The sequence below is a fragment of the Phaethon aethereus genome (assembly GCF_964289735.1).
Source record: "Phaethon aethereus genome assembly, chromosome: 4".
Lineage (NCBI taxonomy): Eukaryota > Metazoa > Chordata > Aves > Phaethontiformes > Phaethontidae > Phaethon > Phaethon aethereus.
Genome location: NC_138578.1, coordinates 26,253,071 through 26,277,298, shown reverse-complemented (window position 1 = coordinate 26,277,298; position 24,228 = coordinate 26,253,071). Strand labels below are relative to the sequence as shown.

The 24,228-nt window shown below is 40.1% G+C and overlaps 1 protein-coding gene across 1 annotated transcript in view; it reads left to right on the top strand.

Annotated features, from left to right (window-relative positions):
* Positions 1-13,139: 13,139 nt before the first annotated feature.
* ENPEP (glutamyl aminopeptidase) overlaps positions 13,140-24,228 on the top strand; it is a gene marked incomplete at both ends in the record, with an annotated part of 37,316 nt that continues 26,227 nt past the window's right edge. The window contains 3 exons of the mRNA XM_081999549.1: positions 13,140-13,753; positions 18,704-18,845; positions 21,433-21,564. Of these exons, the coding sequence (XP_081855675.1) occupies positions 13,140-13,753; positions 18,704-18,845; positions 21,433-21,564 (888 nt within the window). The remainder of the gene's footprint in view (positions 13,754-18,703; positions 18,846-21,432; positions 21,565-24,228) is intronic.

The window sequence follows — 24,228 nt, the reverse complement described above, 5'->3', positions numbered from 1 at the left end:
GGCTTTTACTCCCTTCTTCAAGCTCTGTCACAGCCTGTGCCTTGCCAAGAACTCTCACACTGTGGACTGACTTACCAACTAGATGCCAGCCCTGCCTCACTGCTATAGGAACCCATGTGGTGCCCTGGTGCTCTGTCAGAAATCTCAATGTCAAGGGTGGGGACTTTCCTCAAGGGATGTTGAGGTTTTGGTGCTATGACCAGGAAGTCTGTTGCGTTCCCTTTGAGGAAAGGCAGCTTATTCCTTGACACCAAAAGCAGCCTCCTCTGACGTCCAAAATTGGAGTCAAGGAAATAATTAGGGTTTGAGGAAAATCAGACAGTCCTGAAACATGCCAAATATTTGTTTTGTGTCCATGCAAAATTTTGCAAACTTTCTATTAGAGATTAAGTAGGGAGGATTTCAATCTTAAAGCTAAGATGCTTCCAGGTTGGAGAAATGTTTTCAGCAATACTTACTTGTAGTCAAACTCCAAACTTATGTTCTGTTTTGTCGTACAATGCAACATTTTATTGGTTTGTCTTCAGTTAATACTATTTAACAATTTGGAGCTGTTGTTGGTTTGTTTTTAAGTACCTTGCATAAAAATATCTCAGCAGAAGCCTTTATGTGCTGAGCTGCAAGCTACCAGCAATGAGTGTGATATCTCATGGTGCTGCCTCACATACACTGTGGAAAGAAGTATTCAAAAGTCACATCATTGTACCAATTTTATAAGTGGCTCAAAGGATGTTGGCTCCTCTGTTCATAATGTTGATGGAATCTCTTGTACACTTCTTTCTGACAGAAAGTTAGGCATTGAAGGGGTTGGACAGAGGTTAAATGCTAATCCAGAAACTTTCCGGTCATGGAAACTGAAGTCTTGTAACATCTGTCTTGCACCCAGACATAACAACAGAAGAATATCTTATAGGAGCATTGGATTTGATTTTTTAAGAGGTTACTGTATTCAGGTCTCCTGAATTGTGAAGGTTTCTTTAATAACCATCAACATACTTATAGTAAACTGATTTCTTCTTTTTGCACTGAAACTTCCAGAATATGCAAAGTAAGCACTGTACTAATCATCATTAGCATAACTTCAGAACAAATGATATGTCAAGTAACCTCATTATCTCTTTAAAGCAGTGCAAACCAAGAGGTGTCATGTTGCTTCTACGAAATACACATTTCCTTTGCTCATGGCACTCTTTCTTCTACTCATTGCTCAGATTATACTCTCATTCAGTATCATAGCAGTTGGTCAATGTGAATATGAATCTTTCTTCATTCAACATCCTTCTTTCCCCAGTAAAAATTGAATCTACTTATGATTAACCCAGAGTACCAGCATGCTTTGCCAGCTTGGAGCCCAACATTTCATGGCAGGGCATGCTTTACTATCTGTTGTGTAGTCTGATATGAAAAGCCCACAGGCTTTTCCTGTTAACACCTCCCTAAAGAATATGAGTTTCATCATTTTACTTTTTGTACTCCACACAGAAATTCCCACTAAAGATAGTACTTTAGGCCTGTGCATGGAGAAAGGCTTCTAAGCATGTCCACCAAACATCTTCTGCAAGTGCTCCCTTGACACCTTTCAGGAGAAAGGTCTTTGGAAGAAACTAATATTGCCTATGGGAAAATATCAAGAAAGGCAAAATTAAGACCTTGACAAGAAGTACTATACAGGTATATTGTTGACCTCAAAGATTGAACAAAGACAGTCATGGCATAATGGAATTGAGAACAATTTCAGATGAGATGAGAAAGCAACTGATGCGAGTGTACCTCTCACCACTTTAGAAAAATGACCGCAACAGCACAGTATGAACTGAGACCTCACATTCATATTCTAGAAAGTATAGCACTTCCCTTGGATGGCACCAGAATAAGCATGAAGGATCTGAACAACTAAACCGTTGGGTGCCTGTATATTGTCTTGCAAATGAATCCTGTGTATGTCAGCACTGTGAGCATTTTAATGGATTAGGTTCCTTTTTCATTCCAGAGAAGTAACTTACAGCTATCGTGCATAAGCAATGGCACAGTTTAAGTTAGGTAGTAGTAATGAAATGTCAGAGTCTGGCTGTAAAAATGGCTAGGTTGTAAAAAGAAGTTGCACTGTTCACTTTATAAAAGTACATTTCAGAACCAGAATGACTAAGTGCACCTTAAGTATTAGCAATATTAAACATCTAACTTCAAAATGGGATGGCAGGTAAACGTTATTCTGCTGTTTACATGAGTAGAGGGAGGTCATCTAGATGCAGTAAGAGTCTGTTCTTTTAGCCTGTTGGTTTCTTTTAAACAAAAATCATCAGTAAAGAAGGCACCTAAAGTACAGAAGTTAACAGTCATGTGTTTAATCTCCGAAATAAAGTAGTGTTTGAAACTTAGCGCCTCTTTCATACAACTTTGAGGTTATTTAACTGAAGGTCACTTACAAAAATCTTTCTGTGGTAATCAACATTCATATCAGACCATTTTTTATACTTGTTCCACTTTCTGTATGGGAGAACAGGAATACTATTTCTGTGTAATTTGACAACCATTAAAGCCACTCCTGATGAAAGAATAAAGTCCAACAACATGTAATAAGCTAGAGCCATTTCTAGCATTTCAGAGCATACTGGTGAATCCTGAGTAAACTATTAACCTGATTAACTAGAAGACTAATTGCAGTAATATAACACAGGAATCCTTCTGAAAATGAATACCAGGCTTCCATTTAAGGAAGCTGCTCCTAGAGCCAACAGCTGTGTCTACCTATACTCAAAATACTGCAAATCTATCAACACAAGTCTAAAACAGGACAGTACCTTGACACCATTTTCATAATCAGGCATATTAATTCAGGTTCCCTCACTACCCCCTTCATACAGCTGCAGAAAGACATCTCTTTTGTACTTCTGGGCATTGAAGAGAACAGGAGTGTTAAATCCGGATGTTCTTGGGACAGCATGTATGGGAGGGAGCACAGCCTGGCTCTTCCACTCCAGCTTGAGTAGCTGGCCAACAGGGGAGTGGATTATCTTCACAGAGAAGTTAGTGTGAAGAAAGGGAAACAATACTAAATCAGGAGGAAATAATTTTATTCTCCACACCTGTGCTTCATTGGTATGTGAGTGCAACATCTGTTCCTATTTATAAAAGAGCAACGAGGTTGCCACAGAGTAAGACAATGGAAGCTTGTCCTTATGAGAATAGCAAAAGTACCTTTTCAAGATAGGCAGCTCAGGAAAGCAGCATGGGTTTCCACTTGCTGGAACAGAAAAGTAAATCATAATCTGATACAGAAATTCCTCAGAGCCACATTTCCACCACTTCCAGGTCACTTAGCTTGCAACTTTGGGAGTTTGTTTATCTAAAGTATAGAAGTTATCACACAGCTTTGGGGACAGGCATAAACACAGGTCTGGTCCTGGCTGCTCTTATGTTGGTGGCAGATGGACACGAGAGGCTGCGTGTGTAATGTTAGCATGAGGGAATTGAATCTGAAGTGTTACACATCTGTCATTGAGTCACACAGATGCCAAAAAGAAACCAACCAAAACCAAGCAGGTTACCTCATTAACTGCTCATCCAGGGAAATATTTTTACATATATCCATCCTCCACAGCAGATATACAGAAAACTCAGTCATCAGGCCTCACCTTAGACAGCAAGTTCCTTTAGCCACCACTTCCATTGGCCACTCTCTTCCCAGCCCTTTTATTCAGAGCAGTTGAGGCCATTTCCTCTGCTCCCTGGTCATTGCCTGGCTTCACACTTTGCTTTCTGGGTGAGGTTGTAAATCCCAGCAGATCAAGGGATTTGGAACTGTATTTAAGAGACTAGTTCATGCTGTTCCTGGGGGGGAGGTGGCTTTAGTGATTTGTTGCATAAAAGCACTTTCCTTCCCTTGTTACAATGATTTCTGATGCTCCTAAAGCTGTGAACTTGTGCTGGAAAACACCCAAATAACCGAATTTTAGAATTTTCCCCTGGCAAAAGTCATTAATGGGTGAGGGTCTTTACTGACCCCAAAAGAGGAATGCAAAGGCTTTGAGGAGACACTGTATTTAGCATTGCAGAAATGAATCAGAGACAGTAGAAATGATGGCCTGTCTGAATTGAGGTAGTTCCCAAGGACTTGGTTAGCAGGCAGTACCCCACTTGATTACTCAGAGGGGTTGTGATACAGGGCTGAATGTGGGATCAGCACCGCTCCAGAGAATCACTCTAATCCCTGCTACTCCGGGTGCTCTGCCCTGGGCGAGGCTGCGGGATTAGTGCTGATTTTTATTTCCTGGTGGAATGAGAGCGCCAGATATCAGAGTCCTCCTCTGAGCCCTGCACTTACGGTCATTAGATAAAAGAGACTAATAGGCCATAGAGAGAATTTGCCTGGGCACGGCTGCTGGTCACGCACATGATCTGAAGCAACATAACAACTTTCCTCTCTGTGGGACTTTTTTAGTATAATGCAGGAGACAGAGAAAGTCCAGAAAGTCCTCCCTCCCTGTACTGCAGGAAAGGGCTGTCATGATGTGGGCATAGACACCCAGCTCTATGTGATGATGGCAATAATACAAATGATCAGACAAGCATAATAAGAGCTCATCTTTTTGTTAAAACCAGGCTGTATTTCTGCCTGCAAGTCTAGATATAGTCAGGGATATAACACTATTTTTGATAGGATTCCAAGAGCACAGAGCTGCAGCATGTAATACATATAAGCTTTCAGGATAACCTTGGAAAGCAGGTGCTGATTTTTTTTTTTTACCTCTTATCTTCTTTCTTGCTTTTTCTTCACAAAAACATTAAACTAGATTTTGATTTTGGCCATTCTTATTTTTATTTATTTCATTTTTCTGAAGATTCAGAGTTAAATGGAGTGCTTAGGTTCACTAGGAAACACTTGAAAAACTGGGCCACTTCTTTCAATGCTTCATGTGAATCTGGGAGTCTCAGCTGAGTGCGTGCCAAAATATTGCCACAGGACAATAAGGAACAGCTTGTGCAGCATGTTAAACTGCAGTGAGTTTGCATGAAGGCAAGGCTATGAATTCTGCTTTCTCTACAGCACTAAATACGCACCTACCTCTTAGAGGAACATAAGAGTTAAGAAAACCAAACCCCACCTTGGCAAAGCAGAAAAAGCTCTTTCTATTTCTCTATCTAGAACATTTAAGGTTTTTTACCTGGTATTGTTAAAACAGCACCATAAAAATATTCCACGTAGTCAGAAGCATTCCTTTGCAATCTAGGCAAAATATCCCCAAAATACCAGCAATTCAGATATCTGTCCTAGTCTGGGATAGTAGATAATTAGAATAGTAAGCAGGAAGGATGGGGGTTGGAAATAGGTTTCAGTGTCCTTTTACCTTAAAAACTTTGTAGTTGACTACAAAGACAGTATTGTTTTGAGCTTCTCTATAACTTGTGATTAGCTTTAGCTCCTTTTCTAATTCTTTCCTCCTACTGACCATGCCTGAAGATTTGAACATCTCTGTCAATAACAGGGACATTACAGACCAAACCAGATGGAAGGAAGAGGGTGGCATAGTTTCTGGAAAAAAAGTCTGACCCTCCACCTGGAGTAGACAGACTCAGGTCTTGTACAGAGATGCCCTTACGTCATAGTCAACTTGATGCACAAGTTTTTATATAAACTTGAGAAAATTATTAAAGTTCTGTCTCTGAGAGAGCTTTTTGTTGCTATGTATCACTGTAGTAGTGTATCTTCCTCTAAGACTCACATGAAACTTAAAGATGTGGGGGGGAGTTAAATAGATTGCACCTTGCTTTATTGTTACGCTAAGTATATGCTTCAGAAACAACTTTCTTTTCTTGGAAAAGTAAGGTATGATCATTGTAAAACTATGCTGAACAGTTTGTCCTTTGACTTTTTAATCTTTAGACTGACTCACCAGAATTGAAAAACACTGCTGCATACAAGCTCAAAATAACATCTTATATGCCTGAAGAACAAAGATGTCCTCATCCTTGTGTAGAAACACCTACTATTTTGATTGCTGCTGCTCATAATAAAAATTAATTTAGGTATGAGGACTTACTGTTGCCCAATAAAATTATACTCCCAGATCAGCAATAGAGCAAAATATTTTATAGTATTCTTTTTGTGTGAAAACATTTGGCTGCCTGTTGCTCTAAAGGACATGACTCCCAAATATCATCAAAATAAATATTACTAATGTCAGAGCCCTCCTCTGCCCTTTCAGGCAAATTTGCTAACTGGTACTCCAACCCTCACACACACACCTGTTTGTGAAAATGTGTGTGGTGAGTGGTTTAGGGACTTGCCTGAGAATCAGTCAACTGATCTCTGCCTATCTCATCTCGTGCTCTACCCAACCAGTGCAGCAGCTCTTGGCAGTAACCAGGCAGGGCAGATAAGTACTTATGAAAACAGAGCTAGTCCTTGAAAGAGAGAGATATTCCATGCAGGGCAAAACAGATGAAGTAAATGTGGATGAAGTCCCAAAGATATAGCTTGTTCTATTATTTCCATTTTGCAGTTAAATAGATTCAACTGGGGGGGGAGGGAGGGAAGGTAGCCAGATTTATAACTGTCGACTTTCTTTCATCCCCCAATCTCTTGGTTCATTTTCAAATGCCTTAATATAACTATGATCCTGTTTACAAAGGGAGAAAAAAGGGATTTTTTATATAATAGTAAATGAAACAGTTTATGCCACTGCAATTGTTTTCTCTTTTGTCAGCTTCATCACACTGGCCAAGAAAATTAAACCAAGGGCAAATGCAGAGGTAGCATTGGAAGTAGAACTTGGAAGTAACCTAAATACATGTTGACAGACAATTCCCCTGAGATAACATGTGCAACTGAGCAAAAATGTTTAACTGTCGTCTCCTCTTCCATTAACTTGGTTTCATTTATGTGACTTTTCTAGTGCTGGCAATCATGAGAGCAATTATTTTTCTATTATTACTTGGCATGATTTCTGATGCACCTTCATCAGCAAAGGACTGCATGAATTTATACAGCAGAACAGATCAGAAATCTTTTCGTCCACTGTTCTGCTTCTCAGTGGCTTGTGTTAGATGCTTCATAAATAGCATCTGTGGCTCCTCACTATGAATGCCACAGGTGAGATATATGTGAGAGTAACATGAAAGTTTTTCTTCTAATCTGTGTCAAATTTACTGCCTTTGAAAGCTCTGTGAGTTTCCTTGCTATTACATTATGGGATAGGTAAACTATCTTAATCTAAGCTACCCACTATTTTTACACTGTTACCATATCCTATTGCTCTTTTTTCAGAGTCTCAAGCACATTGCTATTGACTGTTATGGAATTGCTCCCAGTGCACACAGTTGTAAGAGAGCAAGATTCAGTGTCTTAATCTCTTTTAGTGATTAAAAGGGTGATTGACCCTTCCATTCTGATTGTTTTGCCAGTTAGTTTGATGCCTTCTTTTATTTCCACTATATCTTTTTCAGTAAGATGAGAAACCCACAATTTACTGTAAGTGAAAACATGCCTTCAACTGAAAATACTGTTTTCCACAGTAATCTCCCTGCTCAATGAAGCTAGTATTATCTTTGGGTTTAGTACTATCACTGCATGCTGAGCAGACATCGTTACCGGGCTGACTAATGCTTCATTTTCATTTATTCAGCCTCTGAACTTCCCCCTGCTTCTAAAGGAGAAAGCAGTAAAATTAAGACTGCCCTGAAGGTTAACAGAAGGCTGGGGCCACTCAAGGTAGGAAGGAAATTTTACACCTCTCCTCCATCAAAATGCTTTTCTTCTCATGCCCTGCTATCTAGACATAGAAACAGATCAATATAACTGTGCACCAAATGACACAGCAGTGCTCAAGGGCAGAGGTGCCACCTCGGGGAACTGCAACTCATATCAGATAGATTAAAAGTAGTGCCCTGAATTGCAAGTGGAGAGAGGTCTTCTAAGGTATCACCCTCACTCACAAAAAAAAAGTGAAGAGTGGAAAGCAAGTTTTTCATTCTAAGAGGATAAAATGCCTCCAGAAGCTCATCAAGGAATTTCCCATTGAATTTCTAAACTGCAGTATTTGGGTTTCCTGTGAGCCTGCTGGTGTCCCAACATATACTAGAGGTTACACTGTAAAAGCTTGTTGCTTTTCTCACTTTTGCTCAGGAAGTTGTTAAACAAGATGTTTGTTGAGTGAGTTTGAAAAAATGTCCATGTAAGTTAAATTGTATTTCATTGATACAGTAGAACTCTCCTAAGGCATGTTTTTAAAAAAAGGACATTTCATATTGGAAGTTAGACTTTGAAGTGCAGAGCCATAAACTCTATTTTAATGATCTGTGTTGACAAGAAATAGGGTACTAAAATGTAAAAATGATAAAACCTGTTAGAATTGGAAAGTTGGAACTGTATTCACCAGCATCCAGACTGTTGTTCTGGTTTTGTATTAAAAACTAATGATTAGAATGAAAGAACCCAAGCAAGCTCATCTTGGAAGAAGTGCAGTGGAAGATTAAGTGATGTGGTTATAATGAAGCAAATGAATACAGTTTAACTTGCTTTGTTTACATAAACAGTGTAAGAAAGAGATGACATTCACATTTCAAGGCACAGAACCTACATCCAGGAATTTGAAACAGGAAAAAAAGAAAGGGAATAAAGTCTCTACTAAAGGTAATCCACAATACTTCCTTGTGAAGAGGCTTTGAAATAACTCCCTTCAGCTTTGACCCTAGTGATAAATAAAACATCCAGCACTGACCTGCTGGGGGAACACAGTAGAACCCAGAATAGGTGGTGGGACTGCACTGTGCTTCAACTGCTGTGTTATCTATGGTGCTTGTTGGTCTGCAGCAGGAAATAACGCAGTCCTGTCGAGGCACCGCAGCCAACAGTGCCCCAAAGCTGGGGCCAGATTTCAAAGATCTAAATGGGGAATCAATTATGACTGAAGAAATCCTGATTGTCCTTCTCAAATCAGTTCAAAATATTTGCACTTCCAAACAACACAAACCCAAAAGGACTTGTTTTGTAGTTTAGTTAAAAACTGTCACAGAAAAAATTGTGAGTGGAACGAGGACCACTGCAAGCCAGTAATTACTAAGACTTGTGAACTTTAGGGGATTAAGGATTGCTAGAGGGTGTTCAAAGCCAAAGATGGAAACAAACTCAGTCATCACAGACATAGGAAAACACTGGACAAGGGAATTATTTCTGACACAGTTCATTTGTGACCTGGTGGAACACCACAACCAGTTTCACATTTCTCAAATTAATGTCCTATCTTTTTTGATAGAGGGCCACAGGGAAGAAATCTACAAGCGCAGCTCTGCCAGAAAGGAGTCACTACAGCAGATTGCTTCATGCTTTTTTTTTTTTTTTTTTGCAATGACAAATCTAACAAGGAGTGTTAGTTTAGCATAAAGAGAGCCAAATTCCTCCTGATGGAGGCAGAGATGCTCCGTTTATTATGGTATCCCTAAATCTCATGGCAGGAGCAGCTCAGAGAACAGAAGGAAATCAGAGGTCCTTAGACTCTCCTGCCCTCATGTTGCCTTAATGTCCCTGGACACAGGGAGCCAAAGACCTCCTTGGCATAGGCCCAGTTAAGTGTTTCATGTTATTCCGAGGATGGACTTGGCTCAGAGGACTTTCATTTGTTGTGAGTTGCAGTGGTGTTTGATTGTTTCTTTTTTTTTAATATATTAATTTATTTTCATGTCTTTCATGCTTTCCAGAGCAGCTCTTTTCTCATTGTCAGCTTCAGTTAAGGATTTCCTGGGACTATGCGACTTCTCTCTGAGTGCCTGCGGCAGGCCTGTGCTAGTGCTGATCCTCATTGTCACTTGTGGAAATTTTATTCCATTTTCCGAACATAAAATTGGAGATTACATTGGAAATGAATGGTTGACAACTTGTGGATAAAAATTAGGATTCATTTATATTCCTGGTAGTTGTCTGAAAAGACATCTGGATATTGCTCCTACAGGCACGTACACGTCTGCACCAGCAATGTCATGATAGAGTAGAGTCACTTCATACCCCCTCCATTTTAGGTGGCCAAAGAGGCAGGGTTAAGCTAGTGTAGTAACTCTAGTGCAGAGTGAGAACTAAATCCTAACTTAAGGTGAAATTGCTTCTATTAAAAATAAACACCAAACAAATGATAGCAGATACAAGCATTTTCCAGGTGACTGATAAAACTGTTTTAATCTCTTTTCAGTTTTCTATAAATTAAACTAAAGCAATTTAAACACCTCCAAGCCTGGCCAGCACTTGCCTGTAGTCATGCTTGTGGTTTATGCTGGAGCAGTTTGGGGTGAGCTTGGTTCCACTTTGCATATGGGGATTCACCATCTTATGCCCATGGGGGGAGAGTAGACAAAGTATCTATACCTTGTTGATGAAGGACATGGTGCTCTCTTCTCTGGGGAAGCAGATTCCTGTCCCCTGCCCCTTTCTACCTGGAGCACTGGTAGAGCACCTGGAGCACTCCCCAAGCAGGGAGAGCACTAGAATTGCTTTTGGGAGCTCTGCCCTCCTTTATTGCTCCTGCGTAGAGGAATTATGAGTTTGAGCCCTGTCTTATCCTTGGACATGTATGTTGGGTCATTGATCCTTAGCTGTCTTGGCAACTAGTTTCTTAGTGCTGTTAGCTGACCCTAGTGTTGTCAGCTAGGAACAAAGCATATTTCTGATATGGGAGGGATAAGTCTGCTCATAACTACCACTATCAGAAATATATTATACCTATTTTTGGCTGCAACTAGGCTTGAACCACAGTTTTTATAAAGAGAAGATCAATGCTAAAGCTTGCATATAACTGCTCTTGACTGGCAGAAGACACCGATAATCTCTGCTACTTGTTGAGCTAATTTGTTTGTCACTCCTCATTAGCTTGTAATAGCTTTTGCTGTTATGTTGTTTTTAAGGCTTAGGATAAGAAATACATATATTTTTGCTATTTAAGACCAGCTCATCCACATGTTTCCTAGCTCTTCCTGAAGGGTGTAATTGTTACCAGTGAAAAATCTGCAAGTCTCTTCATAATTACAGAAAATAACCTTCTCTGCAGTCTATAAGCTCAAACAGCATTTTTCATTTTCAGATTAAAAATGTAACAGAAAACCTCATGGCTAAGGAGAATGAAAATGGGACTGATGTAAAAAGCATGCCTGAAATCAAGACACATTTACTATCTCATCACTTATGGCCTGCTCTGGCTTAAGATGTCTTATTTAAAATCTATTCTTGCTCTTTTTCCTTGTCCTGTCCAATCAGAACAAAAGAAAAGCTGAAATTGTTTTAAATGTTAAGACCGTGATCTTCAATGCTGGCTCTGTTGCTAGAAGTCAAATTCTTACCCAATCCATTAAAGGGCACTGGTTTCCCATGTCATATCTAGTTTTGATCACAGCAGAGAAATGGGAAACAATAAAAACAGATATAATGTGAAACAGATTTTTAGCTTTCTGCTTGATTTTTTTTGCATTGGTTTTTCACTTTTGAAAATATCTGAGTGAGGGTTAATTTGATGCTCTGCAAAAATACCTTTTCTTTTCTCAGTTCCTGTTGGAAAACCTTGCCTTTAAAACAAGATGGTTTATAAATAGTAGTGTGCTATAAGAGTGCTGATGTGGATTGGGGGACTAAAGTTCCCCATGGTGGCTGGCAATATTTCAGTATTTCAAAGCGAGACTTATAAAGCTTGTGAGCAGATCCATTTCTAAACAGACTGGATGAAGTCAATCCTGAAAAAACTCATTCCCTGATTCAGTGCATCTCATTCAGAACATGTGTTGACTGATTTTAGGGCCTAAGTGAACCCATACAGGTGAAACTTCATCCATCTCAAAGAAAAAAAGAAAAAAAAAGAGGCTAAGTAGTCAGAGAGTTGTAACTGATGTGAAGAGTGATGCTAATCTGCCTCCTAATAAACTAAAACAGGAGGCATGAAGCAAAATTGATGTGCCTGATTAAAAATCTACTCAAGTGAGCCCCATAAGTGGAGGAAAAGGGTTAAGAGATCTGGGGACTGAGGTTTCTACTCCACACTATTTTCCTTTAGTTCAGCATCAGACAAGGTCAAGACTACTGCTGTACCCAGTTTCATACTGCATTAGCAACATCTTGCTTGCAGGCTTAGCAAGGCCTCACTTACAATAAGTTCTCTGAAGCAGAATCAGGCTCTATCCAATTAATTTGTTTCAATGAAGCGCCACATCGTGATGACATGCTAAATTAGATCTTTAGTATGTAAATCATATAGCTGCATTTAGAAGTGTCCCTTACAGCAAGGGTTCACAGGCAGTACTGTAATTGTGCTGACCAGCAAGGCAATGCTATCACAGGCTACCAGCTTGCATGCGTGGTTATGAGCAACCTCCTGGAAAATTGGCCCTATGAGGGTATGGGGGTGGGGGAAGGAATTAGACATGTTTTAAAGTTTGAAGTCAGTGATCAAAATTTATTGTTCCACTGTGCACTCTTCTGCCCGTGACTGCCCCTCATTACTCAGCAAAGGTAAATGAGCCTAGAAAAGAGGGGAAACAGTTGAAAAAACCTTGAAAGATAAATGTGATTTTTGAGACTTTGGAGATGTCATTTCACAAACTATGGGGTGGAAATTCGAGGAAATCTTTGCAAGTAAGAGGAAAAAGTAAAAAAAACCCCAAACCTCAAAAACCCAAACAAGATACAGTGGGGGAAAAAAGGAAGAGGTAGTGGCAAAGGTTGAGAGTTTGGAGCAGTTACACCTCTATCTGCAAACTCTTTCTGAAAGCTGCTGACAGAGCTTTGGCATCTGATCATCTCCTAACTGCTGATTAACATAGCACTGGTTTATATTTAACTCAGGCCAGAGCAGGAGGGGCTGGGGGTGGGGTTGTGCTGCTTATAAGGGGAGCACGGCAGGAACAATGTTCTTCTGTGTTGGTTCCCTCCGTCTCCCAGCTCAGCCGCGCTCCTTTTGATCATTCACATTTCCTCCAAATGCATGTTGTCTTTAATTAATTGAGTGTCTCGTGGAAAGCGAGGTGGGGGAGACAGGCAGAGAACAGCTATAGCTACACAATTAAAATACAAACCAAGTCTGCTGAGTTTACTGAATGCAAGTGCTGAAGTGACTAGTACGCTTTTTTACGGTTAATGTTTTGCTCTAAGAACAGACCCGGGAGCAGAGATGGAGGGCATGGATTTTGAGGATGAGAAGTCCAAGAGGTACTGCATGAAGACAAAGCATGTGGCTGTCATCTGTGGCGTTGTGGTCATTGTAGGTCTTGCCGTGGGGCTTGGTGTGGGGTTGAGCAGACCTAAATCTCAACAACCTTCAGGGGGAACAGATCAGCCAACAAATCCTCCTCCCCCAGTGGATTTAGGTCCCTGTCCTCCTAAAAATGATGACACTGGAGACTGGAGGCATTTTAGGCTACCCATTTATGTCAAGCCTGTCCACTATGATCTGGAAATGAAGCCTGAAATGGAGACAGACCTTTACACTGGGACAGTCAATATTTCTATTGCTTTGGAAAAATCTACCAGCTACCTATGGCTCCACCTGCGAGAGACCAAGATTACAGAAATGCCTACACTCCGGAAATCCTCAGGACAGCAGATTGTTCTGAATAATTGCTTTGGGTACAAGCCGCAAGAGTACGTAGTGATGAAGGCAGAAGCAGAGCTCTCTGTCACTGATGAAAGTGATCCCTATATACTCACCCTGAAGTTTCAAGGCTGGCTGAATGGTTCCCTGGTTGGATTTTATAGGACCACCTACACTGAGAATGGACAAATCAAGTAAAGCAGTATTTCTTTTATTTATTAAACTTTCTTCTCTATTTCTACTTGCTCAGGCCTGCCCTATTCCTGTTTCAGCTTCTCATTTTTGTCTCTCACCAACTTGCTGACATTTCTGGGCTATTCTTTAATTTTCTCATTCCCCTAAGGAAGATGCTGTATTCAAAACCCTTTGGCTGTTGACAAGGGAATGTGGGCTGGAGAGATGATGGGTTTGTTATTATTATTCTGAAAATGTTTTTCAAACTCTACTGGTCCCAGGTTACCTTTGAGCTTTATGAATGGCTCCCTCAGAGAGATGGAGGGATTGAGGCCTGTATTTACCTCTGTAGTATAATAAATAGCATACAGCTCTCACCACTCTCTTGTCACTCCCCAACGTAACAGTTTCGGCGTAAAATGCCCTTGTGACAGTTTTCCTGACATTTTGCCTCCTTGATGTTGTAAGCCTGAGAAATATCCAAACCAGAACTTCCCTGTCCCTCCTGCAGCTGGTTTAAATTATGGGTAGGAAAGTCCAAACGATGAAGGTTATCTTTGACTTGGTTTTTCTGTGCTCCAGCTCTTCCTTTTTAATATATCAATAGTTATTGAAAGATTACAAAGCCTCTACCAGTTCAGTTAACCCATTCCACTTTCCAGGTTTGCACTACTTCAAGGTGGAAGCCTGAAAAAAACATCTCCCACTGCTCAGAAGCATTTCTTTGCAGTTAACGAATGGAGAGGACACTCATCCATTTTCCAATATTTATGTTTCTGAAGTGACTCATTCCAGCCTTTAAGGCTAGAGGATAAACTTGGCTGGACTTTTCCAAGGCCTTGTAGCAGGAACACAGAGACAAACACTGGTGCATATTCATGGCACTTTTTTGCCCTCCTGGGACAATGGTGTCATGAGTGAGGGTTGCATCAGCTCCATTCAGCTGCTAACAGGCAATGCTAGGAGTAGCAGCAGAGACAGGCACCAGCAGCAGCAAGTCCAAGAGGCAGAGGAAAAAACAAGCATTGATTTTTCATACTTAAACATAGTTATCTGATCTGGGAAGAACAGCTTGAACCCCAGCCAGCTCTCTCCGTCTTGTTTTCCTCCGTCTACCACCTCAGTATGGCTCTGATTCGAAAGGTACTTTTGTTTTATACTTTGAGCATCAGACATCCCTACAGCAGTTTTAAAGTGTAACCTCTTAGCATCTGTCTAAGTTGAGGTGTGTTCATTTTTATTGGTGAGTGATACCTAGATATTAAGTGAATTCCCCCAGTTCTGTCACAACACCAGAATAGCAGGACCACCACACAGGTCTCCTGAGTCACAGAGCAAAGCCCATCCCTCAGATCCAGACAGTGTAGGAAGACAAGGACCAAGCATTTGATGTCAGGAGGAAAGGAGAACTTCATAAGCTAAAGAAAGCATAAAATATAAGCTCATTTTGAGAGGGTTCCTACTTCTAGATTTGGATGCTGGAAGCTATAATTGCAAGGATGATCCTAGCCAGCAATCTGAAAACACTCAGGACAGAAAGGAACTTGAGCGTGTGAGTTTGTTTGTTAGGCTTGAGAAGGGCTCTAATAAGAATGAGTGAATGGTGATTTCTGAAATGCTTTTCATGTGGTTAAGTTTGGGCAGATTTTTTGTGGGGGTGGAAGAGGCAATGTATGTGATAGTGATAAGTACAGCTTTGAAATGAAAGCAACCACCCACCAAGTTGCTGCTATGAGGCTAAGTGATAGGATGGGGTGAGGAAGGATGGTGAGGGAAGGTTTTTATTACTTATTAAAACTGAATTTTCCCCTGGCTTTTTACTCAAAACCAATACTGACTGGAATTAGCTTTTTTATTTTGCCTTTGCTTGAGGCAGACATCACCCTTGGACAATTTCAACCCCAATAGTTCCTTTTTTGTCATGTTGTACATAAATACAAATCGGATCAGGTAATAGCAAAAGTCAAGCAAGTCTATTAATAGCGGATGTTAGCAAGAAGGGAACTGAGGTGAAAATGAGAGCCAACATGTAATTAACCTACTCCCCCATCCCTTCTGGGCAACGTTAGAAACAGCGGGACCTTTTGAGAGAATTAATAACACTGGAAAGTCAGCTCCAAGGGCTGAGCTGCTCCCCAGCTATCTATCTGTGAGGACAAAAGTTTGCCAAGTCATTGCTATAATGCCTTTTGTTTACAAATTGGGCACAAGTCCAGGCCCTGATGTTGCTTAGATTCAAATCTCCCACCACATTTTGCGGAAAACACATAGACATGGGCTGAACATGCCTGCAAGTCATGTTAGGGAGAAGAATGCCTCATTTGGGAATCCTGTTCAGACAGATCACACAATCCCCGTCAGGACAAAGGTGCTTTTGGACATGCCCAGAAGTGGATCTTGAGATACCTTGGGAACACAACAATTTAAAGTGTGTGCATGCAGGTGGGTAGCAGGAAAGAAGAACCTTTGAGAAAGCAGATTTTAGACATAGACCTGCCTAGATCCTCCTGTGGGTGCCTGAATCCAGCTGTAAGAACTGAAATCCTTTGGTAAAGCTATTCCTCTGTCTGTGCATTTCATTTCCCCATTGATGAAAGGGGAATAACAGTCCTTCCCTACTTTGCATGATGCAGTGAGCATAAATATGTTGCAATTGTATTATTTTCAGATACTAGGGAAAGGAGCACAAGAAGAGTCCTTGCCTGGTGTAATGGGTTCTTTTAACTCACTAGTTCCTCCCAAAGAATGTGCTAAAACCCCCTTTTATTTTTCCTTAATATTACAGATAATACAATCATGTCACAACAGCTGTTTTTGATTTTGCACTACTGTTAGTGACAGGGTATGGCTTCCCTTTTACAGGAATTCTCTCTGTCCTCCATAAGAGAAGAGGCTTATAAAAGATACTCAGCTGGGCACATCTCATCAGGGACACCTGCATTTAGGATTTTATTGATTAGGGAAAGGCACAATATTCTTTAGTGTACAGAAGTAGCACTACTGGATTTCTTCCTCAAGGAGAAAAGTTTCTCAGAAGCAGTAATGGATCTGAATTTAGGGAAAGACTGGGAGAAAAATTTTTAATTAGCTCAAGGGGAGGGGGCTTTGCACTAACACCCTGTGCTTTGGAGGGGGGAAAAAAGGAAATTCATCACGTTTCTAAATGCAGCACTGTTTTATTTTGGGAAAAACAGCTGGATGCAGTCTCATCCAGATCTTCGCTTCTTATTACTATGATATTTACAACTGTCACCTCTAGTTCACATTTAAAGGCCTGGACATCAACAGTGAATAGAAGGGCAGAAGCCACCAAGCAGCGAAGAAAATTTTATCTAAAACTACATTATACAGTTTGAAAGGAAATTACAACATTTCATGTTTCTAGTGCCACTTCTATGCATGCCATAGCCTGGACTTATTATCTACCCCACAAGAATGGTAGTGCTAAGGCTTTGCACTGCTGACGTCTGTCTGCCTCCACAAATATATGAGGATAGATGGATTATCACCTTATAAATCAGCAGAGATATCATAATGTTATCAGACTGTAGGAACAAGGCATAAATACATCAAAATATATAGCCAATTTTTTAAGCAATAGCTGTGAAGCATTGCCCTGGGGACTTGACGTTAACTTAATTGTGAAATAGCTTTCAAATCCTGCAAAAAGTAGAGAGTGACATCAAACAATTTACCAAGCAAAAGAAACTCTATTGAGCCTGAAGTTATGTTAAGGTGAATGTTCATTATGCTTTCTACCCATGAATTTTTGAGTTCCTATTCCAATGGACATGAATGGTAAGAACCCAGACATATTACTTCCATCAGGCTTGTAAATGACCCTTGCTGCTACAAGTTCCTAATGACCAGTTTAGTATTTAACCGTCACAGTGAAATTCCAAGGGCAACAGAAACATTGAAAAATTGGTTGTCAAGTGAGCTTGTAGTATTGCTGCAGATCTGTAATTTATGATGTACACTTTTAATTACTTTTTGGAAAGAAAAACTACCTTAATATAGTTGGAGCAGCTGTAGAAGTGCTGTCAGAAAATGCTCAACATTCCTGATTAATTGAAGAAGCATCTGTGATCCCCTTCACCATCAATCACTGGAGAATACGCTCTGCCACTGTATGGTTCATTAATGGAGGAGCCTGATGTCACTGTGAGAAGCAAGTACACGATATGAATGTTCACAACCTTCACCTTATTTTTTTACATGACCCCTATTGTCTAACTCCTCCAGTTGTTTTTGCATAACTGAGATGACTTCTAAACCCCCCAACATGGCTGGCATAGCACCTACTATGTACTAAGATGTTTACCTGGACTTTCCATGTTTTCTCCAGCAGTGTCATTAATGGAGTCAGGTGAGCATAACAGCACCAGCAGAAAACTGTACATGGTAGCTGCAGAAAAAGTAACACACAAGCAGGATGAGATTTTAGGGGAATTTAGGAAATTCCAAGGTGTCTTCTCAGGAGATGTTCAAGACTCCAATCCCAAGATATGCTCTAGTGGGTAAACAACACATGGAGTGACTTAAGTAAACATCCCTATACCAGGACCTTCATTTCCTTTCAGATGATACCATCAGTAGTTTATTTTAGACACAAAAATCAAAGGGAAAGTTCATCAAGAAGATGAGCAAAATTTTTACCATCCATGAGGAGTCATTCCTATCTTAGTGCCTGGCTCCTAAAAATATTTGATGATAAGCAATTGGCTTTAGCTTTTGCTCTGAAACCTAGAGGATGTTGATGACAGACTTTGAGGTATATGTGTTACACATGCCTATATGAAGTCAGCTTGTGCATTTGTGATGTTACCTACTTTTATGAATGGACAAGTACACACAAATATTCGTTGCTGACTTCAGTTTGTGAAATTGCTAAAAAATTATGCTTAGAAATGGCAGATAAGATTTGAAAGGTATATAATGAAGGCTTGCCAACGTGTTGTTTGTTTAAGGAGCATTGCAGCTACTGATCATGAGCCAACAGATGCACGGAAATCATTTCCTTGCTTTGATGAGCCCAACAAAAAGGCAACTTACAACATATCTATCATCCATCAAGACACGTACCAAGCACTTTCAAACATGCCAGTACAGGTATGTATTTCCCAACTCTGCTGCCTAAATTGAATGGTTCTGCAAAGACACTGGAAAGGTAGTGTGGATCACAAGGTCCTTGTATGTTCGCAGACTCTACCACGCAGACACCGTAGAACTAATGGTTAATAAATATTCCATAAAACAGGACTGGTTGGTTGGTTGGTTAGGACTCCCAGTGGTCCACCAGCACACAAAATGGAAATAGAGAGCTGAATCCAAAACAGAAATGTCCCTTCTGTCTTTAGCTAGCTGGCCCTCTATTCAGATATTCTAGGTGAGCATCCCCTACCAACTATAAGTAGCTAATGGCAGGTTTTTCAGTCAAACCAGGTGGACTCTGCAAAAGAATACCCTGGAATACAGCTGCTTCCCAGATGGGAAGTCTAAAATAATCACTGAAACTATATAATGTTGCAAAGCAAGGGTCTGCTGACCACAATCTAATGGCAAAGGATCCTGCTAGCAAGAAAGTCTAGGATTATTATTTTTAATAATACAGGATCTGTCAGCTCATGGGTGTGGACACTTGTCAGTCCACCATGACTGTAATTTCCTAAATAATCTATTTCTGGACTCCATGGGTCAAATTCCAAGTTTTGTACGAAATTCAATGGCATCAATTATCTACCTCTGGGCCCTCTGGAATAAGACTGAATGGCTTTCAGCTGAGAGAGTTTCTAATAGTTTAACTGAACATGTAGTCCAATGTATAATTTCTAATTAATCTGTTCTGAAGTGGGAGATAAAGTGCCAAGTTTAAAAAAAAAATTAAAAAGGAAAAAATAAAAAAAGAGCTTCCAGCCTCCAGGCTCTTGACATTTGCATCTTTCCAATCACACCCCCACTCAGAAAACAAAGGTCTTTACTGTGCACTGTTTTATTTAAAGTCCCCCAAACCTTAACCATCCCCTAGCAATGCAGCTGAGAGAACTATTAGCAATCTGATACAGCTGCCTCCCAGATTCTTTGGAAATTTAAAGCTCTGACCTATTGTTATTAAAAAAATTTCTGATACCTGAAAGAGCACCAGGCACATTGATGAACAACACATGAGAGTGCTTGCTGTACCTTTCCTCACAGACCTCAGATAAGTGAGAGTACTGGCAAGAAAGGTGAGGGCATGAGACTAGATGTTATCAAGATTCAGTGGGTTTTTGAAATTTACTTTACACCTTTACACGTGGACCTTGACTCTAGTATGGACATACAAAAATAAGCTTTCAAAGGGTTAGCTACCACTTGTTAATTAATTTGCTAAAATCTGAGTACAGGCAGGGAAATGTAGATTGTGCTGGGTTCATACTCAAGTTTGACCAACCTGATGATAGCAGGGCACTTTTTCATCTGATGTGCTTACAAGGTTAGTAGCTCTGTTCTTAGTAGTGAAAGATCTTTGGGAAACAGATGGAAATGTACTAGGTTCTAAATGCAAGGCACGTTGTGTGTTACGCATCGCATAGTAGTTTTGGTGGTATGGAGCTTTATAATCAATATGGAAAATCAGCTTGGCAAAATCAGAAACTTGTTCATTTGCATTTGCATTTTTCGCTGGAGTGGAATTTTTTTTTTACTTTTTTTTTTTCACTGAAGTTCTGACTTTGTTGAAAGAACAAAAGATCAAAATAGAGTCAAAATGAGACACATAATGGAAAAGTAGTTTGTGCATATCTCTGTGAAAAGCAGTTTGTGAATATATCTGTGAAATGGTTTTTTTTTGCTCATGGAATCATATTGCCTGTAATGTTCACTATCTGTGCTTTATTTATATCGTATTTATAACAAACAAATGTCATGAAATATTGTGTCTCTAGTGGAAGGTTAGTGTCTTTTATGTGCTGTTTGGTTTTGTCCTGTTTAAGTTAGTCACCCAGTCAAAAGCACAAAAAAATATCAGACAGGCAACAGAAGATAATGAATAGCAGAAATAAATATTAAAAGGATGAATCACATACAATAGGTTGCAGATTTGATCATATAGTTCAGTTGAGAGTTAAGGACATTCGGGAAAGTGAGGAATGGTTTTTAACTGATTTACAAAACAAAAACTAGGATCAGCACTAAACCTTATGTACATTTAAACAACCCACCAATTAGCAGTGCTAAGTTGTATCTGAATCAGGACAGATTCATTAGACTAGTCTTTATCCTAAGTAGCACCTCTGCAATCGCTGGCTCCTACAATGATGCATGTGTTTGAGAGGAGACAATCCCGTCTCTCCTCCGATCTGTCCAAAGTGATGTTATTTTATGCAACTATTTCAAGAACAAAACACACAAGCATACACTAGAAAACTCCTGTTGGCAAAGTTCCTGTGCATGTGAATGATTTCAAATCCTGGATGCAAAATTAGAACCAGGTAAACTTACTTAGTGAAGAAAAACAAAGTTCCATTTCATGTATTGCAGTATTGCAGAAAAAAACATTTTGTCTATTCTCATGCCATCAGCAATGCGATGCCAGAAGAGGTAAACCTAGAGAGGTGATTTATCATTCCTATGTAGTTAGGAAATAGAAACAGTATACGCTCTTCTGCATGTGTTTGCAATTCCAAAAATAAAGTTAATTATTTTTCTATTTCTGCAGCAAACTGTAAAGCTGGATGGTGGCTGGAATCGGACAACTTTTGAGAAGTCAGTTCCCATGAGCACTTACTTGGTATGCTTTGCGGTGCACCAGTTTCAGTGGGTAGAGAGAATGTCCGCTAGTGGAAAACGTGTAAGTCCTGTTGCAGCCCGAACCCGGCTCAGGTGACAGATGTACTGTGATTTGCACTTTTTAAAAAATGAATCATCTCTTTTTATAATACAGTTAGGAACATATTTTTCCCTTTCCTATAGCCTATTTCATACAGCCTATTTTATCAGATTTGGTGTTCACAGTGGTCCCTCTGACCTTGACTACATACAGTGTTTTGCAGTCCTTCCCTGTCTCCCATCTTGGGGAGATCCCAGTCAGTACCTCCCACGTAGGCACACAGGTGAGGAAGGAGCACTATTCTCCAACCTCATCCCTGACTTGAAGCCCAGAGTCTGAGGGAATGTACAAGTCCAGGGGTACAAGAGGTTCACAGGCCATAGATACAAATACTTCACATTTTTCTGTGGGTTAAAAGGTATGCATCCGTGTGCCTATTTACAGTCATGGAGATATAGGACTACAATGCTATGTGTCATTACATATTGGCTCTAATATTCTGTATTTTACAAGAGTGGCTAAAGGCAACTGCTCAGTTTAAGTTCTTTACAAACAAGGATAGAAGTAATAGTGCCTGCCTAAACAGCTGGATATTTGGCAGGTGCCCTAATGAAGTGAATATGTTTGAATCTGAATCCATAAAATTAAAACAGCTCCTTTATTTAGATGCAACAGGCAGTCCAATCCAGTTCTCACTTAGATTCAAATCTCCTGAAGGTGCAGCTGAGCAGGCATAAGGAGATCACAAGACATTACGTTGAATCACAAGCTGAAAGCCTAAATACAATTTGCCCCTCAACGTAAGCTCCTTATTTAGCCTAAACCTAGTCTGGGATGCTCAACCCACTATTAATTATGTATCGGTTTACATCTTTTTTGCATCTGAGACAAAAGACGATCCCAGGGCTGTATGCTCTTGCTGCTTCCCCGTCCTTTCCCCTTAGGAGTGTAAGATATGGTCTTGCGGCTCAGCTGAGCTGGCAGCGCTTTCCTCCTCTTCTGGAGGCAGTGACACCAATGGACAGGGAACCTAGAGCAAAGCCCCAGCTAGACCGCTGCTCCCCTAGCAGGTAAGCTCTTCCTGAGTTTCTCTATCCGAAAAAACTCGGCAAATCATTCCCTATTTATGGCTGTCCACTGATGTGAAAATCTGCCTTGTATAAATCTCCAAAGTGCTGATCCAGTTCTTAGCAAAGACTTCCTGGCATAGCACGGTGCTGAGGCCTCCCTCCTCTATGCCCTCGCTAGCATCATCCTGTACTCTTATATTATTTCTTGACAAATAACTAAGGATAAATTACCCTTAGCCAAGCAAATGGAGCCCGGTTTGAGATAGCAATGCAATATTCTTAGATCCCTGCTGTTTGGCTGAGTAATTTGCAAAACAGGAGAACGTTTTAGGCCATGCAGCCACACAATTTTGGTAACCAGATGCTCTTCAGTACGGCTGCTCCCTTCATTATCAAGGACAGGACTTAGGCTATTTGGCCTTGATAGATATTCTCTGGAGTTTAGTTATTTTAAGAATCAGCATTTGTGCAGCTTTTGTAGAACACAGTGTGGTAGGAAAAAAAAGTGCTGAAGACATATGTAAAACTCTATTTTCTAAATGCAAAAGTTAACATTCTCTGCTTGTCCATGCTACATTCCAGAATATGGCTCTGAGGACAATATTTGGTTTTTTTCCCCAAGCAAAACAGTAAAGTCCACAATGTTCCTGACTGGTTGTAGCTTTTCTAAATAGAAGGGAGTGTTCACTGAAACATGGTAATTAAAGTGTGTGTGTGTGTAGAAGCATGGGTATTTGTGTCAGTACAGAGGTTGCCTGAAGAAATGTCTTCTAATTCAGGCCTTGGTTACCACCTGTTTTATTAACACTATTCACTAAACAATGTCTGAGGACTTGCCTGCACTAGAAAACTTGGTTTTTAAGTGAGGTTAAAATTATAACCATTTCCTTTCTCTTAGCATGGACATAGTTTCACCAATACAAAGTATATGTGTAAGATTGTTTTTAATTAAGGGATCCACATAACTCCATCACTAAAAATTACCTTTTCCCCAGGAAAAGCAGGCTATCCTTAGAGTTTTTAACCAGATATTTAGAAAGACCTTCTCCTAACCAAACAGTTCCTTTCCAAAAACTTTGAAGCCTAGCTGAGCAATGAGGTATTTAGATTCACCTACTGCTGAAAAGGAAGTTCCATAGTTTGCTGTATAAATTGCTAGCAATAATTCCCTCATCCAACAGAAAGTATCCATGTAATCCATATACCATTTTCACAAACAACAGCAACATCATACAGCTCACATGACATGGTAAATTATTTTAAAACTCTGCCATTCGCTCTGAAAACTGTTGCCCTACCAAAGACATTAACGGAATCAATGGTGGAAAATCTGCCTACAGCTGGAAATGATGCTCCTGAGCTCATTACCTGTCAGGTACTAAATGTCTGGTTTCAAAAATCATGGAGGAGATTACACAAATTAAACCCAAAATCAGTTCTAGTGCATGGTGAAGGTTTTGGAAGCCATTAGTATGGATCAGCTAGGGGACCGAAGACTGCTAAATTGGGTGAAGAGCTTACTAAAGTGGAAATTGCAGATTGTAATTGCAAACTGACCCTGAGGGAAATCCCCCTGGCTGGAATGGATTCCGAATTGAATTTCATAAGCTTTTTT